The sequence below is a fragment of the Catharus ustulatus genome, chromosome 25 (assembly GCF_009819885.2).
Source record: "Catharus ustulatus isolate bCatUst1 chromosome 25, bCatUst1.pri.v2, whole genome shotgun sequence".
In the NCBI taxonomy this organism is placed as follows: Eukaryota; Metazoa; Chordata; class Aves; order Passeriformes; family Turdidae; genus Catharus; species Catharus ustulatus.
In genome coordinates this window covers 4,393,748-4,418,902 of record NC_046245.1, presented here as the reverse complement: position 1 = coordinate 4,418,902, position 25,155 = coordinate 4,393,748, and the positions used below count along the sequence as shown (strand labels likewise).

At 49.1% G+C, this 25,155-nt stretch overlaps 1 protein-coding gene across 1 annotated transcript in view; it reads left to right on the top strand.

The window, feature by feature from the left end:
- Positions 1–3,803, top strand: part of TRIM33 (tripartite motif containing 33) — a 37,251-nt gene extending 33,448 nt beyond the window's left edge. Inside the window, exons 19-20 of the mRNA XM_033080108.2 lie at positions 1,384–1,434; positions 1,517–3,803. Coding sequence (XP_032935999.1) covers positions 1,384–1,434; positions 1,517–1,729 — 264 coding nt within the window. The 3' untranslated portion in view covers positions 1,730–3,803. The remainder of the gene's footprint in view (positions 1–1,383; positions 1,435–1,516) is intronic.
- The last annotated feature ends 21,352 nt before the right edge of the window (positions 3,804–25,155 follow it).

Sequence of the window (25,155 nt, the reverse complement as noted above, 5' to 3'; positions counted from 1 at the left end):
TCTGTGAGTGAGGAGCAGGGTGACCTGGTTACTGTGCATCACATTGATTGTAGAAGTGCCATAAAGACAATCAGAGAGTCCTTGAAAGTGTCTCAAGCTGCCCAGGTAATTGTTTTACACTCATGGAACATGGTAGAATCTGTTGAGAAACTTCCTCTACTGAGGAGAAATCTGCCTGTCTGAATTATTCTGGTTTTAGTACCTCACTCAGGCTGAATCCAACAAAGCTTTTATTAACCTTCCTGCTTGAACTCCTTGGTAGTTGGGCTCTCACAAAAATGAGTTTTCAGTGGATAACTTGGGTATGGGGTCATATATTTTACTAATTTTGCAATGATCCCATCTGATAATGAAATATCCCTTACTTGAAATGTGACTTGGGGAGATAAATGACCTGAATGTTACTGCTATGTGGAGCAATGGAAAAAATAATCTGAATATTAAAAAAAAGGTGATATTGTGCTGAAACTAAGTAGGAGCTAAGAGAGTTCCTGATCTTTGAAATGCTTTAAAGCAAGGATGACAAAAGGCATCACAGGGAATGGCTTTCTTCTGGCCTTAAAAATGCAGAAATCAGCCAATATTTCTTATTTCTCTGCAAAATGTAACCTGGACTTGCAGTGTTTGGGCTCATTTCTGGCCCTGTGCAGAAGGGAACTGAAGGAACTGCACAAAGCTCCAATTAAAACCTCCCTAGGAAAAATCAGGGGCAATGATGTGATGCTGCTCTCAAGCATTTGGGACTTTCACAGCCCCAGCTCCAATATGTCCCTGCATTAGGGGAGTTCATGAGGTAATTATGTGAACTTCTCAATCAAGGCAATTAATGAAGCATCCACTCTAGAGGAAAACATGCTGCAGCTCTCAGAGACCAGAGTACAACAAGGGAGGAAGGACTGAGAGATGTGCTGATTTTTTTCTTGCTTTTTTTAAAAAGAGAAAAAAAAAAAGTGTTTCAGCTTGCCTGGCTCATGGCAAAAGTTGAGTCACTCTGACCTCTCACAGCAGCATCATGTCGAGTGCCTCTAAGCCAAAAGCTTTTCCAAAGGGGTAATCCCCAGGAAAAAAATCTCCTGGAGTTCTTCCCTCCCAAGGAGACTTCCCCACAATCATGTCCAGGCAACTCCAATTTATCCTGGAGAAAGCTGTCATGAGTAGAAAATGGCTGGGAGCCACTTGTGCAAAAGTTGTGTGTTCTGTTGAAGGTTTATTTACCACCTGAGACTGTTTTAAACCTGCTGCCTAAGTTTGGGAACTAAAGCTAAGAAACCATAACAAACTGTGTTGTTGTTATGGCTGACTTTAGTCATCCAATCCTTTGCGATCTCGTAACTTTAGGAAGGATTATAATTTCATTTTTTTTGACTCTGGTATCCTTTTTAGATGATGAAAGTTGTTCAAGTTTATGCAGAAACACAAGAGATTAATTTGAAGGTAAGCGTTTCAGACCATGCACACTTGGTGAAGGGATGTGCATTTCCAACAGGTGAATATTCCTGTCTTCTTTCATCCACAGGCTGATTCAGAAGTAGCACAGGCAGGGAAGGCAGTTGCATTGTACTTTGAAGATAAACTTACAGAGATCTACTCAGACAGGACCTTCCAGCCTTTGCCTGAATTTGAGCAGGAAGAGGATGATGGTGAAATAACTGAGGACTCCGATGAAGATTTTATACAACCACGTAGAAAACGCCTAAAATCAGATGAGAGACCAGTGCATATAAAGTAATCTAATGATATGGACCTAAAATCTATTGTAAAAACTGTTATTTAAGTGTTCCTGGAATATTATCATGCCTACAGTGGCCATCTTGAAGAAGCTGATAGCTTTTTAAACAGTATTAGATAACAAAAAACACTTGTACAGAAAAACATTCTCATCAAAAGGGGAAAAAACCTGTATTGTAAATTTTTGGTGGTTTGTATTTTTTTTTTTTTCCTTGATTACTTGCTATATTCTTTCTTTTCCTGATGGAGGGGACACATTCCTCCTGGTCTCACAGCCAGAGGTGGAGGAATGTTGAAGAGAAGCAGATTTGGTAGGAGATGTTCCATGCACAGATAAGACTGTGTAGTGACACCATCTGCAGGACTGGACGCAGCCAGTGACTGTATCCTGCATTACACTGCAGTGTAAAGTGTGAGCAGAGCTCCTGAAATCCCCTCTGTGTCCACTCAAGTGTGTGTTGCTCGTTGCTTTGATCATCTCATTGAAGCAGCATTGTGAATAACTGATCTTCTGTGTCGATCCAGCTGTTGCCATTTTGCTTTCTTTACTCCATTTTATGTATAGCAACAGGAAGAAGAAAGAAAAAATCATTAAACTGTTCTGAATGGGCGAGTGCAGGAATGGGAGTTTTTGGCAGATAAAGGCTAAGCTGGTGGCTCCAATCCCTTTCAGTAGGACAAGGTGTATTTATTAAAGTCCTGTACCCAGAACATTTTAATGGCATCCATGGCAGAAGTCTCAGCGTTGTCATCTGTCCCTGACCCCCTGACGAGGCAGAATGTTCTCTCCAGTATTCATTCTCTAGTTTTCTGTACTTTAAATATAGACTGAAGAGGTAATAACTGGTTGGGGTGTTTTTCCAGTCTTCCTAAATATCAGTTTCTAATAGACCACTCGGCAAACAATAACCTATTAACTACCAAATGTGTAAAATTTCCTGTATTCACTTTGTCTTATTTGTAAATAGTGAATTGAGATTTCTTGCAGGTCAGCAACATTTGCTGAACTGTTTTTAAGCTAATATGTATTCTTATTGATTGTTCCTATCAAGAAAAGATTTGTAATATATGCTATTTCTAACATTGCATTCATTTTGAGGTTCTGTCTTATTTTTCTTAGAGTACTTCTCAGAACTTTCTTCAGAAGCAGCTTGTGAGGGAAATGTGCAGGAAGATTGGAATCAGTCTGAGTTTGGGTTGCCTGTCCATCCATTGAACAAAGCACTTGCACAGGGTTTGGCCTTGAGTGGTTTTTGGTCAAAGAGTGAGAACAGAACAATTTCCCAATTCCCTGAGTAAGCCCTTCCCTTGCACTGCCTCCATCCCAGCATTCCTGGTTAGAAATCATGGAACCACAAGGAGTTACAGCTCGAGAAGTTGTTTTCTTTACTGCCACAAGTACAGAAATACAATTCCTGGCCTTCATATTGATCTTGTTAAAGGAAGTTGAAGAATTCATGGAACCAATGAGCTGGAGGTGGCAGCCTCTCAGTTTGCCATCATTGGTGTGATCCAGCAATTCTGAGGGAGATCCCTGGGGTTTGGTGTGCTCAGCAATTCCTGGGACATTGAACACTCTTTACCATCCTGGTAAAGAGAAATATTTTAGCACAATATCAAATTGAGAAATGCTCTCAGCAGTTTTTATGCAAATCACTGCAGATTTGGTTTCTTTTATAAGAACCAGGTCTGTGTACCTTGGGATTCTCCCTCTTGCAATAAATGAGGGGACTGAAGATGTTTGTAACTTCCAGCTCACTTCTTTACTCAAATGTTACACTTCAAACTCAAACTGGTTGAGTTTTTGGTTTTTTTTTTTTAATTTCTCAGACATTAACAGTGCTGTTTGAAGTTTATTTTTTACTGGTTTGTATGTGAAAGGAAAAGAAATTCCACTTCAATATATTAAATTGACAAAGAGCAACAACTTTGCCTGTGGAAAGGCTGATGTGTGAATAGGACACTGGTAGTGACAAGGGATCATTTCATGGCTCTGTGTATTGCCTATTTATGCATTTCTAGTTTCTCAGCTTCATTTTGCAAAAGGAATATTATTAAAATTATCATGAAAATAAGATTCTGTGAACTCTCTTCACTCGGGGCTCCTGTTTTTTGTGGCACTTCTGGTACCTTCAGGCCTCACCTTTTGAGCTTTTCCCTGGGCAGCAACTGGGGATTGGATCCTGCAGAGACCCTGGGGATGAGCCAGAGCAGGGGGTGGGCAAGGGGGGGTCCCAGATGGGGCACAGGGGGTCCTAGCAAAGCTTAGGGGATCCCAGCAGAGCTCAGGAGATCACAGCAGATCCCAGCAGATCACAGCAGCCCAGCAGAGCTCAGGAGATCCCAAATGGGGCACAGGAGTTCCCAGCAGAGCTCAGGGGGTCCCAAGTCGAGCTCAGGGGGAAGGACTCACCCCAACCCCTCCAGGGAGTCTCCTGCTCCCCACTGCTGCAGGAACAGGACCCTCTGCTCCCCACCCTGACCCCAGAGCAGTTCCCAGCTTTGGTGACAGCCCTTTCCTTTGAGGTGGCCTCTCCAGCTCTCACTCCAGGTGCAGAACTTGTCCAGCTCATGCTCAGCATCCTCACACCAGGGCTGCAGCTGAGCTGGACCTTGCTGAGCCCGAGTTCTTCCTTGCACAGACCCTGCCCTGCTCCTCCCACCCATTCCCCAGTGCTCAGTAGGATTATGTGGAATTTTGAATGTGTGCAAGAAATCTCAAGTGTTCTTTTCTACAAGGAACCAAAATATTCTTTTCTTCTTCCCCTTTATTTTTGAGCTCCCAAAGCAGCAATTCAGTAATTGTTTTGAAAGCAGCAAAGTTCTGTTTGAAATTATGTGAAAGGGTAGATAAACTCTGCTAATCCCCTCCCTGATCCTGTAGTCTGGGTGCTCATCACAAAACTGGGAAGGGTTTGCTCCGTGGAAACAAATTTTTGATGTCTCACTGTTAGTAACTCATTCAGGAGCAAATTACTGGGTTTGTATTAATGAGCCACTAATTCTCTGGGCATCTTCTCCGTGCCAGCTGCTGGGTGTGCAATGTGTGAGTGTTTTACCTGGGGAATCAGAGCACAGTTCACATCAGGAAATGCTGTAAAATTGTGATCCCATGGGTGGCAGGAGGAATCTGGCACTTGGTGCAACTCTGCTCTCATTTAAAATACTGCCAAAAAAAATCTGTGTCTCCCTTTGGGCTGAGGAATTTTTGTTGCCCCTGAAGTTTTCAGTTAAGCCAATGAAGGAAAAGGGAATTTGCTTTTGAAATGAGAGGGCAAAGTGCCCAGTGGAATTCCTGGTGATGAGTGGGAATTCAGCACCTAAACAAGCTCATGGCTTTTATTTAGCTGTACCCTGGAGTTAAGTGGCCTAGAGCACAATAAGGCAGAGTTATTATCCAAAAAGTCAGAATTATCCAAAAAAAGGGGTTTTCCCCAAGTCCTCAAACAGAAATGCTCAGTTAGGGGTGGAGAGGTTCCCCTGTGTGGGATCTGACACTTCACTGTGACTCTGTGCTGGATCAAACATTTCAGGCCACTGGAGAAGTCCTTAAAATGAGCCCAAATTTCTGTTTTATCACCTGGTTTTGGCTGACCTGGAAAAGTTCAGATTATTGCAGCAGCTGAGTGTGTGGTGTACTGGGAATTGGCTTTTCCAAGTTGGCTTTTCTTTGTTTTTCTCACTTTCTTCCTTGGAAAAAAAGCAATAAAACTGCTTTGTCAGCTGCCTGTCAGCACGGCAGGAATCCTTTCCTTTGGATAACGATTTTATAGGGAAGTTTGTATGCAAATCACAAGCCTGGCTTTTAAAAACAAAGTGTGCAGCAGTTCCTGGCAATATAGAGTGTGGCATTTTATTTAAAAAAAAAAAAATTGAGAAAGTTCCATATTTTTTTAAGAAGTAGCTGTTGAGCAAATAATGGAGGTACTTTTTTAAAATAAAAATGTAAATGCCACAGTTTACACAGATGGCACAAATGGATTGTATCTTTGGGTATGGTGATTTATTTTGTCTTCTCAAAGTGTGTGTGCAGTAACTCTTCCATCTACTTCAACTTGGCTTATGGGGATCCTTTTTTTCTGTGCTTTCCAACCTATCAGCATAGAATCAGCTTTCCAAAATTGCAGTTAATTTGGGAATCTTTGTTATAAATGGACTATGAAGTGTATGAAATGCAGTTTGGGCCTTTTTTGGTGAGTGAAATCACAGCTTGAGGCTGCTGTCTTTAGAATTTATGGAATTCCTACAAAGAGAGGTACTGGGATATTTTATAAGTTGGATTTGGGCAGGATTCAGTCTGGAGTGAGCTCCCCATGCCCACCTGAAATGGGGGGTTTAGGCTCAGAACACCAGGACACAATAATAATGTAAATAATCCTATACAGATTTGTGCAGTGCAAAGCTTGTTTTACATGTAAACATTCTCCTGGAAGGGTTCAATCATGGCATTCTTGGATTCTTCAATTATTTCCTGCTTCCAGTACTGGAACTGGCTCATTTTGCACATAATAAACTTGCCTCATCTTTTAATATGATTCTTAAAAAAAAAAAAAAACCAAGTGCTGTTTCTGTGATATTGTATTATCTGAATCATCCTATTTAACTTTTTTTTAAAAAAAAAAAAAGTTATTGTTTCTAATTGTTCTGTTCCTGTGTTTTTTTGCTGGTGTGTAATTAAAAAACAGAAATTTTTCTTTCCCTGGTTATTTAATACTTTAGCTGCCTGTAAATATTTCTTGTTAAGTGCTCTGGAATGTGCTGTAGAAGTTGTATTAAGCATTGTTTGGAACCCATTTTGGTTGCTTATTTCTATTAAATTAGAAAAATCATTCTTTCAATTTGAGTTTTTTTCTTGCACATCATCAGGTCCAAATCCACACCTGGCAAAATACAGTGTGGAAATAGGTGAAACTTGGGCTGCAGGAGCCCAGCTGAGTGCAGAAAATGATTTGTCAATTATTTATCTACATCTGGGCGTGAAACTCAAGGGTTTGGAGGTCTCTGGACCTTTTGCCTGCACACCTGGGACTGTGCTGTTCCCTCACCTGCAGCTGCAGTTTGCTGGAAGTGCCTTGAGCTGCTCCCCACCTCTGCTAAATCCCATTTTTTGGGTGGCTGTTGCTGCTGGAGCAGGGTCCTGATTTTGCTGCTGGGAACCAAAGGCAGAGCTGAGCTCTGCAGGGCTGGGGCTGGGGCAGGGATTTGTGTGGCTGTGCCAGGAGCCCAGGGATGATGGAGCAGGACTTGTGTGGTTGTGCCAGGAGCCCAGGGATGACGGAGCAGGACTTGTGTGGTTGTGCCAGGAGCCCAGGGATGATGGAGCAGGACCTGTGTGGTTGTGCCAGGAGCCCAGGGATGATGGAGCAGGACCTGTGTGGTTGTGCCAGGAGCCCAGGGATGATGGAGCAGGGACTCCTGTGGTTGTGCCAGGAGCCCAGGGATGATGGAGCAGGACTTGTGTGGCTGTGCCAGGAGCTGAGGGATGATGGAGCAGGGACTCCTGTGGTTGTGCCAGGAGCCCAGGGATGATTGCAGCTCCTGCAGTGCCAGAGCTGCAGGGAGAGAGGGAGGGCACTGAGTTCCACCTCAGCTGAAATTCCCTTGGAATAATTTCTGTGCAGCCAGGGAGGGACAGCTCTGGTAACCTGGAACCAGCCTGGGGCTGTGTCTGAACTTCCAAAAGCCGGGTGGGGGCTCTGATCCAGGCAGGGCTGTTATGTTCCAGCAGCTCCCTTCAGGCTGTGGCTCAGAACAAACTCCGATTTTTCTCTCACCGTTTGTTTATTCTTTAAGTGCCTGTGGTGGGTGAAGTGTCACAGAGGCTCCTGATGAGAGCTGTGTTCTAGGAAAGGCTCAGTGAGCTTCACTGAAGCTTCTGTTCTTGCTGAAACAAAGAACAGCTGCAAGCAGTGCTGCCCTGAGGAACAGGTGGTTTGTACTGAAACACCAAACATTGCCCAGCCCTGCAGCAGGACGAGCTGCTGGCTCTGGGTGCCCTGCTCAGCCTCCCAGAGGGGAACTGAGGGGGTTTCAGGGGGGGCTTTGGTTTGTTTTTTTGGTGTTTTGTTTTGTTTCTCTTTGCCTGGCCGTGTCCAGAGCGCTCCCAGCTCCTGCAGCCCATCTGCTCAGCCCTGCCAGCCCATCTGCTGCAGCTCTTGGGGAGGCTGGTGTTGGCCTTTGTGCCTGAGCTGGCATCTGGCATTTGCAGCTCCTCTGTTTGACTCTGCTCAGGCTTGCTTGGATTTTCTTTCTCTTAATGCCCTGGGTTTAATTCTCCAGGTTTTAATTAATTCTCCTGGCTTGCTGCAGTGACACTGAGCCCTTCACCCCATCTCACAGTGCTGCACTTCAGTCGCCAATTTTCATTTCAGCCCAGGGTGAAAAATCCCATCCCAGAATCCTACTAAAGATTAGAAACGGCTGCTAAACTGTTCAACCCTTGCTGCCATTGTAGAATTCACATCTGTTACAGAATCCCAGAATGGTTTGGGTTGGAGGAGACTTTAAACTCATCCAGTTCCACCCCTGCCATGGCAGGGACACCTTCCCCTACCCCAGGCTGCTCCAAGCCCCATCCCTGGCCTTGGACACCTCCAGGGGTGTGGATATCTCTGCACAGATGATTTTGGAGTATTGCTGTCTGAGGGTTGAGATGATGAGTCTGGATTTTCTCCAGAGCCTTCCTCCCCGTTGTTAATGTCCCTGCCCGTGTGAGCTGTGGTCACTGCAGTGCCTGGGCAGGGGCTGAGCTGCAGCCCTGACTGTCCCTGACTGTCCCTGTCCTTTGCTCAGGGCTGCTGGAGCAGATTGAGCACAACAAAGCACTGAACAAACTGCTCCTTGCCAAATTACCTCCCAGAGCTTCCCAGGGGCTGCAGCACAGTGCTGGCTGATCTCCACTTGGGTTAATGCTTAGGAACCAGGACAACGTTTGCTAAATTAGCAGGGTTTAAAACCAGGGGTACAAATTCCCGCTCCTCTCATTAACACCTCAGAGATGAGCACAGAATTTCAGTGGGCAGGTGGCACAAGGCTGGGGCATAGAATTTCAGGGGGCAGATGGCACAAGGCTGGGCACAGTGGTTGTGGGGCAGGGCTGGGTTTGCTGCTCCATCCTGGCACTGTGCTCATCTCCACCCTGCAGAGTGGGACAGGGCTTGGAGCAGCCTGGGACAGTGGGAGCTGTCCCTGGGGTGGAATGGGGTGAGCTTTAAGGTTCCTTCAAATCCAAACCATTTGGGATTCTGTGATCTGCTGCCTGGCCCTTTTTGCACCCCCAGCACTGGCCAGGGCAGAACTTGCTGCTGTTTGTGCAGCTCAGCCCCTGCCTCCCTCTGAGGCTGGGCAGGATGAGCCACCCCAACCAAACCTGTCCAGCAGCTGCCTGGGTGACAGAACCTTCACTTTTTTGTCTTATATGTCAGAGACACCACCTTTGTGGTGGCAGAATTGCTCAGAAGTGTTTGGAAATCACCTTTTGAGGGTTTCCACCCCTGTGGGTGTGTGGGGCTGGGATGAACCTTTGGGCTGTGCTGGGGACAGTGGGATCTGCATTGCAGGATCTGGTCCAGATCTGTCCTGTCAGGACAGAGAGGGCTCTGAGAGTGTCTGGAACCCCCCATTCATTTGGAATTTTCATTTGGAGCAGTTCTGCAGCTGTCACCAGGCACAGAACACAATCTGGACCTGACTGGGGGTTTGCCTTTGACTGCAGAAAGAGATGCAAAATTCCAAACTGAAGTCTTGTTTCCTCTTGGAGTTTGTGTCTCCAGGCAATCCCAATTGTAAATTCGTTATTTTTACTGAACCTTTCCAGAGGAAGGAGATGTTGCAACAACCACTGCCAAGCTCAGGGTGAATTCTGCTTCCTAAATGAAGACAGATCACCTGCCAACCTGTGCTGGATCCCACAAACCTGGGGGTTTTTGTGCTTTTTGTGCTTTCTGGCACTGACCCCCTGGAGAACACTGCTTTTGACCTGAAGCCTTGGAGAAGGCTCCAAATTTGAGTGATGAAGTTAAAATCACGGGTGTGTAGTTAAATAGAAGTGTGTGCTTTCACATGGGTTTTAAATTTGAAGTTTTTATAGTATAGTAATAGGTATGGGACCAGATTTGGGGTGGTGTCTTTTTCAGTGTTCCTCTTCCTTCCTCTCCATGGTTTCAGGCAGTGTTTGTGGTTGGTCGGTCAGTGTTACACTGAGGGTCATGGGAATTTAGTTATTAGGTTAAAAACATAAATAATATAATAATTAATTTTCTATGGGACTATTTAGCTTTAAGAGACATTGCAGCAGCTGGATCTTCCCCCATTTCCTCACTTCTAGCAGGTAGCTGGAAGTGCTGCTGAACACTCGGTACTTTTTGATAAAATTTAATAAACAACCAAGCCCAAACACGAGAAAATCCGTTTCCTTCGTCTATTTTTAAAATCCTGGCTCTGAGTAAAGGCAAAAAAAACCCCTAAGACAAACCAGTAACGGTGTGCAAAATCCATGGATCCTGTCAGGAATTAATTAATTGCTCTTCCCTTAAAACCTCCTGCAGGCAGCGCTCAGCAGATGGTGCTGTTAGCACAGCTCTGCACGGGCTGCGAGGGACCGGAGCTTTTCTGGGGAGAAACTCTCGGGTTTGGGCTCTGCAGGTGGGGAGGGACCTGCTAAGGACTCACCTGGGAACCCCTGATGGCTGGGAAGGGGCTCTGGAAAGGATTTACCAGAGTGCAGTGCTCTGTTCTGTTCTGTTCTGCCCTGCTCCGCTCCCCCTGCTCCCCTGGGTGCTGCAGCAGCACCTGGATGTGCTCACCTGGAGGTTCCGCCTCCTTCTCTCTCCTGTCTCAGCCTCAGAGAGCTCCGGGTGCCAGCAGAGCTGAGCCCTGCCCGGAGAGCTGGGGATGTTCGTGTGCAATGATCCATCCCTGCCTCTGCCCGGAGAGCTGGGAATGTTCGTGTGCAATGATCCATCCCTGCCTCTACCCGGGCAGCTGCACCGGCCAGGAGGGCTGGGGAGGAGGAGGATGATGGTGATGATGATGGTGATGATGGTGATGATGATGATGATGTGGGAGCAGCCCCGCTGTCCCCTCCTCGCTGTCCCCTCCGGGCACAGGGGCTGCTGGAGCTCTGTGCAGGTCTCAGCTCTGTCCCCTGCCTCTGGTGAGTGCAAATGAACCACTCAGAGTGAGAAACCTCCTGTGGGGGAATGTCACCGGGTAGTGCCACAGGGCAGGACCACAGAACCACAGAATCACAGAATGGCAGAATCACAGAATTGCAGAATATCCTGAGCTGGAAGGGACCCACCAGGACCATCCAGTCCAGCTCAGACACCCCAAATCCCACCCTGAGCATCCCTGGAGTGTTGTCCAAACTCTCCTGGAGCTCTGGCAGCCTCAGGGCTGTGCCCATTCCCTGGGGAGCCTGGGCAGTGCCCAGCACCCTCTGGGGAAAGAACCTTTCCCAAAATCCAACCTAAACTCCCCTGGCACAGCTCCAGCCTTTCTCTGGGTCCTGTCCCTGTCCCAGGGAGCAGAGATGAAGCTGTGACTGCAGTGACTCCCCTGAGTGTCCCCCAGGCTGAGCACCACCAAGGAACTTCTCACTTGAAATCTCCTGGGCTGGATCTGATGCTCCTCTTGGCCTCGTGTGTCCTTGGTGCTGAGCAGAGCTGAGGGCAGGGGAGGTCTCAGCCTGCCAGGGGTCTCAGCCCTGGATTTTTGGGTCAGATCAGGCCCTGCAATGGATGTTTGGTGTGTTGATCCTGCTTGGAGCCCAGGACAATGATGAGTGTTAATAAGAGCTGTGGGGTGGGCTGGGCTTCCCCTGAGCCCATCTCCTGTGCTGCTGCCCTGCACTGAATAGGAAGGAGGGGTGTGAGCACCTGGAGTGGGTAAGGAACAGGCAGAGCCAAAGCTGGGAACACTGAGACATTTGGCTGCTCCTTCATTGCTCACTGGTGGGGCTGTGGGTGCTGTGTGAGGTCTGCAGCCTGCTCCTGCTTTTACCAGCCTTGTGCCATGCTCTCTGCCCTCTGGAACACCTGATTAATGAGAGTGTTCAGTCCTCTGTGCTGTCTGGGAGTTCTCTGTCCCAGTGAGGTGTCCAGAGCTCAGGCTGGGCTTTGTTAACTCCTCCATGTCCCTGTTCCCTTTCCCAGCAGGAGATCTGGTGCTCCCTGTGCTGCTGGCTCAGGGGGTGACTGTGGACATATCAAACCAGTTTAATCTTCTGCCCAGTTATAATCAGCCTAATTCTCCTCCAGATACAGACCCAGGTTCCTTCTGGTGGCTGAGCAGACCATCAGTGTGCCAGGCCACCTTATTTGCTGCTGGCTGTTGAAAACTAAGTTCTGTGGAAGTAATTCAGTTACTCTGGTGGGTCTGCAGACTCTGTCCTGCCCTGTGGTTCCAAGGATCTCTCTCCTTCTTGTCTTTCCTGGGTGATGGGCACAGCAAGTGGTTTCCCAGGAAGGATTTCTGGGTGCAGAATCACAGCTGAAATGCAATTTATTGGGGCCATATTTGTAAGATGACAGAGCTTCATCCAAACCAAGACCTGTACCCTCAGGTACTGATGAGTTACTCCTTCCTTTGACTGAACAATGTTCTTCCCTGTTTGTTCCCAAGTTCTCAGGCACAGAATCCCAGCGTGGTTTGGGTTGAAGGGACCCCAAAGTCCCCCCCAGGGCAGCCCTGCCCTGGCTGCTGGGATCTGAGGGCAGTGCTGGCTGTCAGCTCAGCAGAGGAGCCCAGCAAACAGCAGGGTGTCCTTGCCTCCTGTCATTAGAGCCTTGGGAAATAATGTTATCAGTCAGTAAAGATACTTCAACGAAAACAAACAAACAAAAGGCCCCAGTGAATTCTTTTGGCCCTGGGATCTGATGCTGGCAGGAGCAGCCAACACCCCATGAGGAGTCCCAGAGCATGTCCCAGCCTTTTCTGCTGGGTGAGTCCAGAGTGGAACTTTGTGTTTGCTAAAGCAGCCTGTGAATTTTCTCCTGGGAGTGCTCAAGGTGTCCCTGCCCATGGAGCTTTAAGGGCCCTTCCCTCCCAAACCTCCCCATTGTTGGGGCTCTCCTGCTCTGCCCATGGCAGCTGGCAAGGACTCCCCATTCCAGCCTGACCCCTCTTTTGGGGGGATTTGGGATTTTGGGAAGAAGAAGCAGCAGGAACCAAGCTGGGGAGGGCCCACGTGCTGCATGGCTCAGCTGAACCTGGTTATTGCTCCCTGAGGGCCCTTGGGGACACATTGCCAGCACATCTGTCATTTAGGATTCTGTCTGTTGTCACCTGTGGAAGGAGATTATTAAGTAGTGAAGTGATTGACACGGGCTGTCTCTTTTTTCTTTTTATTAATAGGAGTGTTGCAAATGCTGCTCTGGGCTCCCAGGGGAGCTCCCTGCAGAGATGCTGAGGGTGAGCTGGATGTGCAAACAGCTCCTCCATGCACATCCACACGTCTCCAACCAGAAAAAAACACTTGGGCTGTTGTTTGTGGGTCTTGTGAAAGACTTTGGGATGGTTGGGTGGGATGAGCTGGAGTGGCTGTGACCCACACCACATTGCCAGGGGCTGGAGGGGGCTGGGGAGCAGGAGAGACAGGGGATGAGGAGACTTGGCCACAGATTTGGTTCCTTGAGGGGGTTGGGTGGGAAGCAGCAGCCCAGGAAAAGCAGCTCCTGCACATCCATGCTCCTCTCTGGAGGCTGATGGAGCAGATTAATCAAGGAGCTCTCAGGTTTCTTTTCACATGTTAATATTCTCCTGAAATAAAAACATTACAGCGTTTTCTCTCCAAGGCACAATTGTGCACCAGAGGTTTTGTTTTCCCTGTTATAAAATACTGCTATTTTTATTACTTGTATTTCCACTGGGAGAGATAAAAATAACCAGAATACAGCAAATACTTTGTTAGCACACTGGGGGAAAAAAACCCACCAGCTTATAACTCCTTATTTCCCATTACAGACAGCAACTCAGAGTGGTTCTTCCAGAGGGTTGAGATTAAGGATATCCTGCTTTGCTTTTTGGTTTCCATGCAAACACTGGTGGTTTAAAGCCTGGGTTAATTCCAAGGAATGTTGGGGCTCGGGACCTCCTGCCCTCCCTGCCAGGTGTTGCTGGAGGTGGCTGCAGATGGATGTGTTCAGGGTCTGGCTGACACATGGAATTTATCCAGGGCCTTTTATCCAACCCCCTCCTCTTTCCTGGTGGCAATGGTGCTGAGATGAAGCCATATGCTGTGTGGACTGGGGATATTTAAAGTCTAAAGATCCCTCATTCCACGGCTGCTGGAGCTGGGGATCAATGGCCAGAGCCTGCTCCTGCTCTGGAAACCCTGAATGGCACCTGGAGCCTGGGATTCAATGCCAGAGGCTCCTCCTGCTTCCCTGAGCTGCTGAGGAGGATATGAGAGCAAAGGCTTCCCAGGAATCTGTAGCACTTTATAACCAAGGACAAATTTTAATCTCTCTTCTGGGTTCTGACACTTTATTGGCCTTCAAAGAAAGTGCAGTCTTTTAAAAATAAATTATGCACTGATACTGAGAGAGGTGTCCGTGGCACAGAAGGCTGAAATGAGACCCTAAAAGCAGCAGTTTTTCATCTGCTCTCAGAGAAAGGATGTGTTAATATTGATCATTAACATTCAGACAAAGGCCAGCCTGAGCCTTCTGACAGCCCTGGAGCAGCAAGGGCACTCTGACCTGGGGGAGGTAGGATTAACTCTGTGAGCCAGGTGAGGAACTGAACTGGGTCTAATCCCAGCCTAATGCTTGTTCAGGGATTTGCTGCCATAATCTGCCTGAAATTTTTGTCCTAAATAAGCTCAGCTTGCCAGGCTGACAGAGGCTGACAGCCCTGGGTGGCAGCAGGATGCCAAGTCATGGAATCATGGAACACCCTGAGCTGGAAGGATCCACCAGGGCTGTTCAATCCATCCCCTGGCCCTGCACAGACACCCCAAATCCCACCCTGTGCCCCCCTGAGCAGTGTCCAAACTCTCCTGGAGTTCTGGCAGCCTCATTCCCTGGAGAGCCTGGGCAGTGCTGGGGGAAAAACCATTCCCAAAATCCAACCTGAACACCCCTGCCACAGCCCCAGCCCTTCCCTGGGTCCTTGGGCAGGCACTGAGCCAGGCCAGACTCTCACATTCATTTTATGGAGGTTGTGGCTCGTGTTAAAGGCAGTTGTGGAGGGTCAGAGCTCCCTGAGCTCTCTGGACAGTGGCTGTGAGCACAGCTCATCCTCACCTCCCTGAGCTCAGCTCAGCTGATAGCAGCAGCCATCTGATGCTGCTGGAGCAGAAATGGCTTTTTAGAGCTGCCAGCCCTGCCAAGTCAGGCTCTGACTCTTCACCTTGAGGATATGCAAAGATCCCAGGTCAGTAAAATGTATTTCAGAGCTGTTAGCACTGGGAAAGAGCTTTTGGTGACATCCTGCCTCTGGAACTCTTCCTGCCTGGATGCACACAGCTCCAAAGCCCCTGGCTCTGGCTGCAGCTTTGTGTGCAGTCCAGCACATTCCAAGATGCCTCTTGGAATCAGAGCTTTTCAGGACACAGAGCCACATTTCCTTGCCCTGAATCCAACGAAGCCAGCCCTGCACAGAATGCCTCGCTGGCACTGCAGGACAGGAGCTGGCAGCAGGGACTGCCACCCCCTGCCACTGTGGCCTTTGGGCTGAGCAGTTTCCTCCCAGGCTGTGCCCAGGAGGGAAATGTGTTATTTATCTCCAAACTCCTCATCTCAGAGTGTGCTCGTGGCACAGTCCAGGGATTTTCATTTTAGGCTACAAATTCAGCATGATCCATCCTTCCTTCCTTCCTTCCTTCCTTCCTTCCTTCCTTCCTTCCTTCCTTCCTTCCTTCCTTCCTTCCTTCCTTCCTTCCTTCCTCCCTCCCTCCCTCCCTCCCTCCCTCCCTCCTTTTTTCCTTCCTCTTTTCCTCCCTTTCTCCCTTCCTGAATATCCAAGGAGTGCAGTGTCTATAACCAAACAACTCCCCCCAAACCCCAAGTTTCCACAGGGAACAGACAGCCAGGAGAGACCCAGACCACACAAGGAGGGAACCAGCCTCTCCTTTCTATTTCTGCTGTGGCTCTGTGCAGCGGATACTTTGATAATTAGCACAAAGTAATTGGTTTTTAAACTAATTGTATTGGACTTCTAATTCTAAACTAATTCTTCCTCCATCAGATAAGGTGCTCTCCTCCTCTGTGCAGGTGAGGGGCACTTCCCTCTCAGTGCAGGCAAGAATGAGGTGAAGATTTTGGATTTCTCAGTGCTCACACACCTACAGCCACCCTGAGAAGTGTGCCCAGCACAGAATGCACGTGGTGTTTATCCACAGATGACTCGGCGCCGTTGCCAAAGGATCCAGATCCGCGTCATTTTTCCTGGCAAGAAGCTCTGGATCCTTTGTGAGCTGTTTCCAATTATTTTATTAACTGGGAAAGTAAACAATGCCATGCTATTAGATAGAGCTGGCACGAAAAAAATGCTGCTGCTCCCTCTCCAGACTTGATTATTATTAAGAAATAAAAATATCAGCTTCAAATAGAGCCTAATGCGGATTAAATGAACAGCATGTTCTGTCTCAGCTGGACAAATATATCTGTGATTCCAACTTAGCAGCACACATTCATGGAATCATGGAATGGTTTGGGCTGGAAGGGATCTCAGAGCTCATCCCTTTCCATGGGCAGGGACATCTCCCCCTAGCCCAGGTTGCTCCAGTGCTAAAATAAATCCCTGCAATGGATGTGTCTGGAGCACACCACCCTCCTTAATCCAATTGCAGCGTGCTATGAAACCTCCCAGCTCCTCATCTTTGTGCAATGCTGTCTCTGGTGCTTGGCTTCTGCTTTGCTGCAGGGAAAATGATCTCTTTTGTCCCTCTCAGATTTTAGGAATTTTCCCACTCCCTGCCTTGCTCACTGAGCAGCCTCAAGCTGCAGTTTTCCTTCTTTCCTTGCAGTTTTCATTCATCTTGTGCTCTGTCCGCAGGGATTATTTCAGAGGTAATTCAAGAGCTGCTCTGTTGCCTGGAACTCATTTCTTTGTTGGGTGTGTTGAGCCACTTTCCCCCACAGTTTACTGCACTCCCACCCTTCTGGGGTAGCTGCTGCTGTGTTTAACTGTGTGTCCCGGTTTAAAGGGACAGTATTGCCAGGAAAAGGGAATTCAGGAACTCGCAGGCACAAAAAAGGTATAGGTTGGGAATAACAGTTCTTTACTGAAATATTTACAAGACAAACAAAAACAGCATCAGCTATACGAAAGAAAAAAAAGAAAACCAGTGACAGAACAGAATGGAATTCAGTCCCAGTCCCTTTGTCAGTCACCGATGGCTCTCCGATGGAGCAGGGCGGGCGGCGTCTCAGTCGCGGCTGCTGCAGGGGCAGGGGAGGGGGCCAGGTGACCTCACCCGCCCCAGGTGGAAGAAAAGGGTGAGAGGAAGGAAACTCTGCTCACCGTGGGCGTCCCAGTTCCCAGTTGTTCAGAGCTAGCAGAAAGCTTTAGCAGTCCAAATCCAAGAAGCCTGATCCCAACAGGAGAAACGGAACCTCTCTCCTCCAGTTCGGCCGGCGAGCTGTGTAGTTCTCCTACCCCCCCGTGTCCTCTTACTTGCAGAACACAAAAGCAGGACTCCACCTTTCCCTAATGGGCCATCATTGCTTCAGCAGTCCTTTATCTCCAGCTCTTAACGGCTAATAGGAGAGCCATCCCGGCTAGCTTAACATAATAATGGGAAAAATTTCTAAACCTCGCCAACCCACAACATTATCCACCCCAAATTTTTTCCATGCTAACATACTACATTAAATTAGAACCTTTAAATTACATACATACATGCAGTTACAGACACAGTATCATAGGTAGTTCACCCCAGAACAAGGTCTCCTTGGGGTATGCATCGGGTTTCTCCATCCTTTTGCATCACCCACCAGGTACAACCTGGTCCTTGAGCAAAAACCACCCCACGGACAGGATTGTCTTTGCTGGAGGCAGAGTTCACCCAAACAGTTTTCCCTAGCATACCTCTCATGTGTACCACTGGAACCTTATCCCCATCTGGTGTTCCCAAGAGCTCAGATTGGGCAGGGCCTGCTCGGTTAGTGGAACCTCGGGTATTCACTAACCATGTGGCCTTTGGTAGATTACTTTCCCAGTTCTTGAAAGTCCCCCCACCCAGTGCCTTCAAGGTGGTTTTAAGCAGGCCATTGCACCGTTCGACCTTCCCAGCTGCAGGTGCATGGTAGGGGATGTGGTACACCCACTCAATGCCGTGTTCCCTAGCCCAGCTGTTTATGAGGCTGTTCTTGAAATGAGTCCCGTTGTCTGACTCAATTCTCTCAGGGGTGCCATGCCTCCAAAGGACCTGTTTCTCAAGGCCCAGGATGGTGTTCCGAGCAGTGGCATGAGGCACAGGGTAGGTCTCCAACCATCCGGTGGTGGCTTCCACCATGGTCAGCACGTAGCGCTTGCCTTGGCGGGTCTGAGGCAGTGTGATGTAGTCAATCTGCCAGGCCTCCCCATACTTGTATTTGGACCAACGCCCGCCATACCAGAGGGGCTTCACTCGCTTGGCCTGTTTGATGGCAGCGCACGTATCACAGTCATGGATGACTTGAGAGATACTGTCCATGGTTAGATCCACCCCTCGGTCTCGTGCCCACTTATACGTGGCATCTCTGCCCTGATGACCTGAGGCGTCATGGGCCCATCGAGCCAGGAACAATTCTCCCTTGTGTTGCCAATCCAGGTCTATTTGTGACACCTCTATCTTTGAGGCCTGATCAACCTGCTCGTTGTGTTGGTGTTCCTCATTAGCCCGACTCTTGGGGACATGGGCATCCACGTGACGAACTTTCACAGGTAGCTTCTCTACCCGGGTGGCAATGTCTTTCCACTCGTCGGCAGCCCAGATTGGTTTTCCCCTACGTTGCCAGTTTGCCTTTTTCCATCTTTCCAGCCAACCCCACAGGGCATTGGCTACCATCCACGAGTCAGTATAAAGGTAGAGCTTTGGCCACTTCTCTCTTTCAGCAATGTCCAGGGCCAGCTGAACAGCTTTGAGTTCAGCAAATTGACTTGATCCACCTTCTCCTTCAGTAGCTTGTGCAACCTGTCGTGTGGGGCTCCATACGGCTGCTTTCCACTTCCGGTTCATCCCCACGACGCGGCAGGAGCCGTCGGTGAAAAGAGCATAGCATGTTTCATCTGCTGGCAGTTGGTTATACGGTGGGGCTTCCTCAGCGCGGCTCACTTGTTCTTGCTCCTCATCATCGGCGAGACCAAAATTTTCACCTTCTGGCCAGTTCGTAATTATCTCCAAAATCCCAGGGCGATTTGGGTTTCCGATGCGGGCGCGTTGCGTGATGAGGGCAATCCACTTGCTCCATGTGGCGTCGGTGGCGTGGTGGGTAGAGGGAACCTTTCCTTTGAACATCCACCCCAGCACTGGTAGTCGGGGTGCCAGGAGGAGTTGTGCTTCCGTCCCAATCACCTCTGAGGCAGCTTGGACTCCTTCATAGGCAGCCAAGATCTCCTTCTCTGTGGGAGTGTAGTTGGCTTCAGACCCTCTATAGCTCCGGCTCCAGAATCCCAGAGGTCGGCCTCGAGTCTCCCCAGGCACCTTCTGCCAAAGGCTCCAGGACAAGCCATGGTTCCCGGCTGCAGAATAAAGCACATTCTTTACCTCTGGTCCCGTCCTGACTGGGCCAAGGGCCACTGCATGAGCGATCTCCTGCTTGATCTGGGCAAAGGCTTGCTGTTGCTCAGCACCCCAGTGGAAATCGTTCTTCTTACGGGTGACCAGGTAGAGAGGGCTCACAATCTGGCTGTACTCAGGAATGTGCATTCTCCAAAAGCCTATGGCACCTAGGAAAGCTTGTGTTTCCTTCTTGCTGGTTGGTGGAGACATTGCGGTGATCTTATTGATGACCTCAGTGGGGATCTGGCGCCGTCCATCTTGCCATTTTACTCCCAGGAACTGGATCTCTCGGGCAGGTCCTTTGACTTTGCTCTTTTTAATGGCAAAGCCGGCTCTCAGCAGAATCTGGATGATCTTTTCTCCTTTCTCAAATACCTCCACTGCCGTGTTCCCCCACACAATGATGTCATCTATGTATTGCAGGTGTTCTGGAGCCTCACCCTTTTCCAGTGCAGCCTGGATCAGTCCATGACAGATGGTGGGGCTGTGTTTCCACCCCTGGGGCAGACGATTCCAGGTGTACTGCACGCCCCTCCATGTAAAGGCAAACTGAGGCCTGCACTCTGCTGCCAGGGGAATGGAGAAAAATGCGTTGGCAATGTCAATGGTGGCATACCACCTTGCTGCCTTGGACTCCAGCTCGTACTGGAGTTCCAGCATGTCCGGCACGGCAGCGCTCAGTGGTGGAGTCACTTCGTTCAACGCACGATAGTCCACAGTCAATCTCCATTCTCCATCAGACTTGCGCACGGGCCAGATGGGGCTGTTGAAGGGTGAGTGGGTTTTGCTGACCACCCCTTGGCTCTCCAGCTCACGGATCATCTTGTGGATGGGGATCACAGCATCTCGATTCGTCCGGTACTGCCGGCGGTGCACTGTTGAGGTGGCAATTGGCACTCGTTGCTCTTCCACCTTCAGGAGTCCCACTGCAGATGGGTTTTCTGACAGTCCAGGCAAGGTGTTCAACTGCTTAATGCCCTCTACCGCTACAGCAGCTATTCCAAAAGCCCATCTGTATCCCTTTGGGTCTTTGTAGTAGCCACTCCTAAGAAAATCTATGCCTAGAATGGGCGGTGCCTCTGGGCCAGTTACAATCGGATGTTTCTGCCACCCCTCTCCTGTCAGGCTCACCTCAGCTTCCAGCAAAGACAATTCCTGTGATCCCCCCGTCACCCCAACAATGGAAACACGCTCTTCCCCCACATGTTCTGATGGTATTAGAGTGCATTGTGAACCAGTATCAACTAATACCCTGTATTCTTGTGGTTCTGATGTGCCAGGCCATCGGACCCACACCATCCAATAGACTCTGTTATCCCGTGCCTCTCCCTGGCTAGAGGCAGGGCCCCTCTAGCCCTGGCTATTACTCCTTTCCTGAACATACATAGTGGAGGTTCCTTCAAGTGGGTCTGACAGATCATCCTCCCTTCTGTAATGCCCAGCACCTTGGTCATGGGAGGTTGAGGCTACCTTCACTTTAGTGTAACTCCCTCGGTTAGCATTTCCCTCCCTGAGTTGACGCACCCGTGCTGCCAAGACAGAAGTGGGTTTCCCATCCCATTTTCCCATATCTTCCCCATGGTCACGCAGGAAAAACCATAGGTCAGCTCGTGGGGTGTACCCTCTTCCACTAGCTGGGGGGCGTTGGGCTGTAACCTTGGGGTATGAGGCTCGCACTGGTGCTGCCTTGATCTTCCTGATCTCCTCCCTCATCTCACTTATGTCACCTCTCATCCCCCTCACCTCCCTGATCTCCTCCCTCATCCCCCTCATCTCCTGGACCACGGAAGAAACCTGGGCCTGCACTGCGCCATTCATCATACTGTGAAAATCCCTAAGCTTGTTAGCAACAGAGCTCACTGTTTCTCGGTGCTCATCAGCATTAATCATTGCAATGAAGGTGGTGTATTGAGATGGCCCTCGGTTTGCCAGGTTCCACAGCATGTGACCTGTGCACCTGACCTTGTCAGGGTCATTGTCATGCTGTCCATCCCTCCCAAAGAGTACCTCCAGTACCGCCACCTCTCTCAGCTGTTGAATCCCTTCCTCAACGGTTTTCCAATGCGTTCTATTATGGTACTCCTGCATTCTTTCTCTGTTGACAAACCTCTCTCTTACACTCATTAAAAGCCGCTCCCAGAGAGGAAGTGGGCCTGGTTCCCTTACGAATATCTGGTCCACACCTGAGTCCTGGGACAAGGATCCCAAATTCCTTGCCTCTGTACCATCCAAGTGCACACCTGTACCCATAAGGTCCCAGACCCGAAGTAACCAAGTTGTCAAAGCCTCCCGGCCCCGTCGTGCAATATCTTTCCGCAGATTGCGGAGATTTTCATAAGACAGGGACTCAGTGATGATTTCAACCTCTGGCTCCCCTGCTGGTTGTGAGGGCCCTCCTCTCTGGTCCTCTTTGTCTAGGTGCCTTGTTTTCATTTTAGACTTCCTAGTTTCTACAGGGGCGACTGCTGCTGGCTGTGAGTGCCCTTGCAATTCAGCTGGACCCTGGGCAGATGTAACACCTATGGGTTCCACTACAGCATCACTGGATTCTCCCCCTTTATGGCAGGGCTTGTCACCAGCTGGGGAGAGGTACTCCTTCATCATCTGGCCCATCTCACGTATCTCCTTCACTAGAAGCCCCACCCACTCCGGCTGGTTTCTTTCTGAGATGGGCTGTGGGGCAGGGTCAGGCTCTGGGGCAGCATCCCTAGTCTCTGGAGCAGGGTCAGGCTCTGTGGCAGCATCCCTAGTCTCTGGGGCAGGGTCAGGCTCTGTGGCAGCATCCCTAGTCTCTGGGGCAGGGTCAGGCTCTGTGGCAGTATCTCTAGTCTCTGGGGCAGGGTCAGTTTCTGTGGCCGCATCCCTAGTCTCTGGGGCAGGGTCAATGTCTGCAGCACCATCCCTATTTCCTGGAGTAGGTATCAGAGTTGTTATCCAGCTCAATCCCCCGTTATCTCTTAATGTTAAATAGGACAAGCCTATCAGTAACACCAGCCACTGTACGATATCATTAGCATTCAGAGGAAATCTGAACCCCTCAAAAACTGGTGGGGTAGACCCAAAAATTTGGGTGAGGGGTTGGGAGAAAATTTCCCCTGGTGTTATTCCCTCACAGTAGGTGCCATTATTAAAGTAATCCCAAAAACATGCATTTAGTGTGTGGTATCCCTGAATCCATGTACCCGCCGTCCAAAGGAAGTTAAAAATCCATGAATTCCTCACCTTATCAACCCATAAAGCAAGTTCGATAACAGTCACAGTAGCCTTAGTTACAGGGCCCATGCTTATGTAAGGGTTTGCAAATGGGAGATATACATGTATGAACACGTGCAGCCCAAACCAGATTAAACTGGACCACATGTTGCTAGCACACACAAAAAAAAAAACAATTTCAGGCAACTGAAGAACTGTTATTCCTTAACCTCTGCCCCACGTTGGGCGCCAAGATCTGTCCCGGTTTAAAGGGACAGTATTGCCAGGAAAAGGGAATTCAGGAACTCGCAGGCACAAAAAAGGTATAGGTTGGGAATAACAGTTCTTTACTGAAATATTTACAAGACAAACAAAAACAGCATCAGCTATACGAAAGAAAAAAAAGAAAACCAGTGACAGAACAGAATGGAATTCAGTCCCAGTCCCTTTGTCAGTCACCGATGGCTCTCCGATGGAGCAGGGCGGGCGGCGTCTCAGTCGCGGCTGCTGCAGGGGCAGGGGAGGGGGCCAGGTGACCTCACCCGCCCCAGGTGGAAGAAAAGGGTGAGAGGAAGGAAACTCTGCTCACCGTGGGCGTCCCAGTTCCCAGTTGTTCAGAGCTAGCAGAAAGCTTTAGCAGTCCAAATCCAAGAAGCCTGATCCCAACAGGAGAAACGGAACCTCTCTCCTCCAGTTCGGCCGGCGAGCTGTGTAGTTCTCCTACCCCCCCGTGTCCTCTTACTTGCAGAACACAAAAGCAGGACTCCACCTTTCCCTAATGGGCCATCATTGCTTCAGCAGTCCTTTATCTCCAGCTCTTAACGGCTAATAGGAGAGCCATCCCGGCTAGCTTAACATAATAATGGGAAAAATTTCTAAACCTCGCCAACCCACAACACTGTGCTCTGCCACTCCAGGTGTGACCCCAGGGCACTGCTCAGGGGCAGAGGAGATAAACACAGCCCTGGGAGGGATCCCTGAGTGCCAGGGGCGTGCAGCTGCAGGGAAAGCTCTGCCAGACACAGGGAGCCCAAAATGCCAGGGGGGATGTGGATGAGCCACCACTGAGCCCCTGCAGAGACCTGCAGCTCTGCCAGCTCCCTGGGTTTGGGGAATTGTCTCTCCTTGTGCTGAGAGGTGGAAACAGCTTAGGGAGCAGCTTGGCCTCCAAAAACCAACTGAGAGGCAGCTGGAGAAGGGAGCTTGGCCAGCCCAGGGCTGCAGGGTCTGGGGTGGGATCTGACTTCTCCAGGGCTGCTCCATGGGAGCTTCTCATCAGGACGTGAGAGGGAAAATCTGTATCCCAACCGCTCTGTGAGTGTGGATGTGGGAGAGGAGAATTGGGAACCAGAGTTCCTGCTTGGGAAAAGCAGAGTTTGGGTTTTCAGCTCCACCTGCCTCTTTCCCAGCCTTCTGTGCTGGACAATAAAGAGTGTGTAGGACATAAATTCAAAGGTACAAGGTGTAAAAAATTCTGGTTTTTGTTCTGAAGGAATATTTGTTGAGAGTATGGATGCAAGATTTTCTGTTATCCAGCGAGCCTGGAATCCTCTGATATGTAAATCAAGGTGAATATTTGACCCAAGGTGACTTTAAATTTAAAAGTAAAAGTTCTTGGTATTACCCTTGTAATAAAATTAGCCTTTTTTCCCCCCAAATAATTGAATTTTATTATTGATTTCTGTGTTACAAGCTCTCAATTGGGCATTAACCTTTTTCAAAGAGTTTAGCTGGGGTGGTTTTTTTGTCTGTTGAAATCTCTTTAAGATAAATTCGAATTTCAAATGCAAGACTTGACTGATATGTTCCAGGAACTCCTCTCTTGGTGCCAGTTCTGGTGGCTCAGGCAGAAACTGTTGCTGTGCTGGAGACATGACGTGATGCCTGGGGCTCATTGCATCCCTTGGGTACCAATCCTTTGGTTTTGGGACTCTGGGACTGGAATGCCCCAGGGCAAGCAGTGAAAGGAGGAGCAGAGAAGAGGAGCTGTTCCCTCCCCAGCCAAGCAGATGTTGTATGGACCCAAATCTTGTGTTTGAGGCATAATCTGAGCCACAAGCTTCTTAAAAAATAAATGGGTGGGTGGGTTTAGGGAGTTTAAATTACATTAAATGTAATGCAAACTCTACCTGAGGTCCATCAGCAGTAAGTTGCTGCTTTTACTGCTTTAGCTCCCAGTCTGAGTCTCTCCCCAGTTAACACAGACCTGCTGGTGCTGGTTTGCAGGTGACAGGTGACAAACACCTCAGGAGCAGCTCTCAGCTCTGCCTCAGCCTGTTTGCAGCAGCTCAGGAGCACTGGCCAGGCTGGGGTGTGTAATTAAAACCCTGTCTTTGTGACCATTGCTGGGTTAATAGAAGGTTTCACTCCCGTTGTCTTGGCAACAGGAGTTTTTGGGAGGAGCAGAGCTTGGCGGGTAAGTCAAGGTGCCACGTGGGGACAGCAGGATGTGGTGGTGACACGTCCAAAAAACCTTGGAGGGATCAAGGTGGCCAAAAGGACCCTGATGCATCTTCCCAGGGATG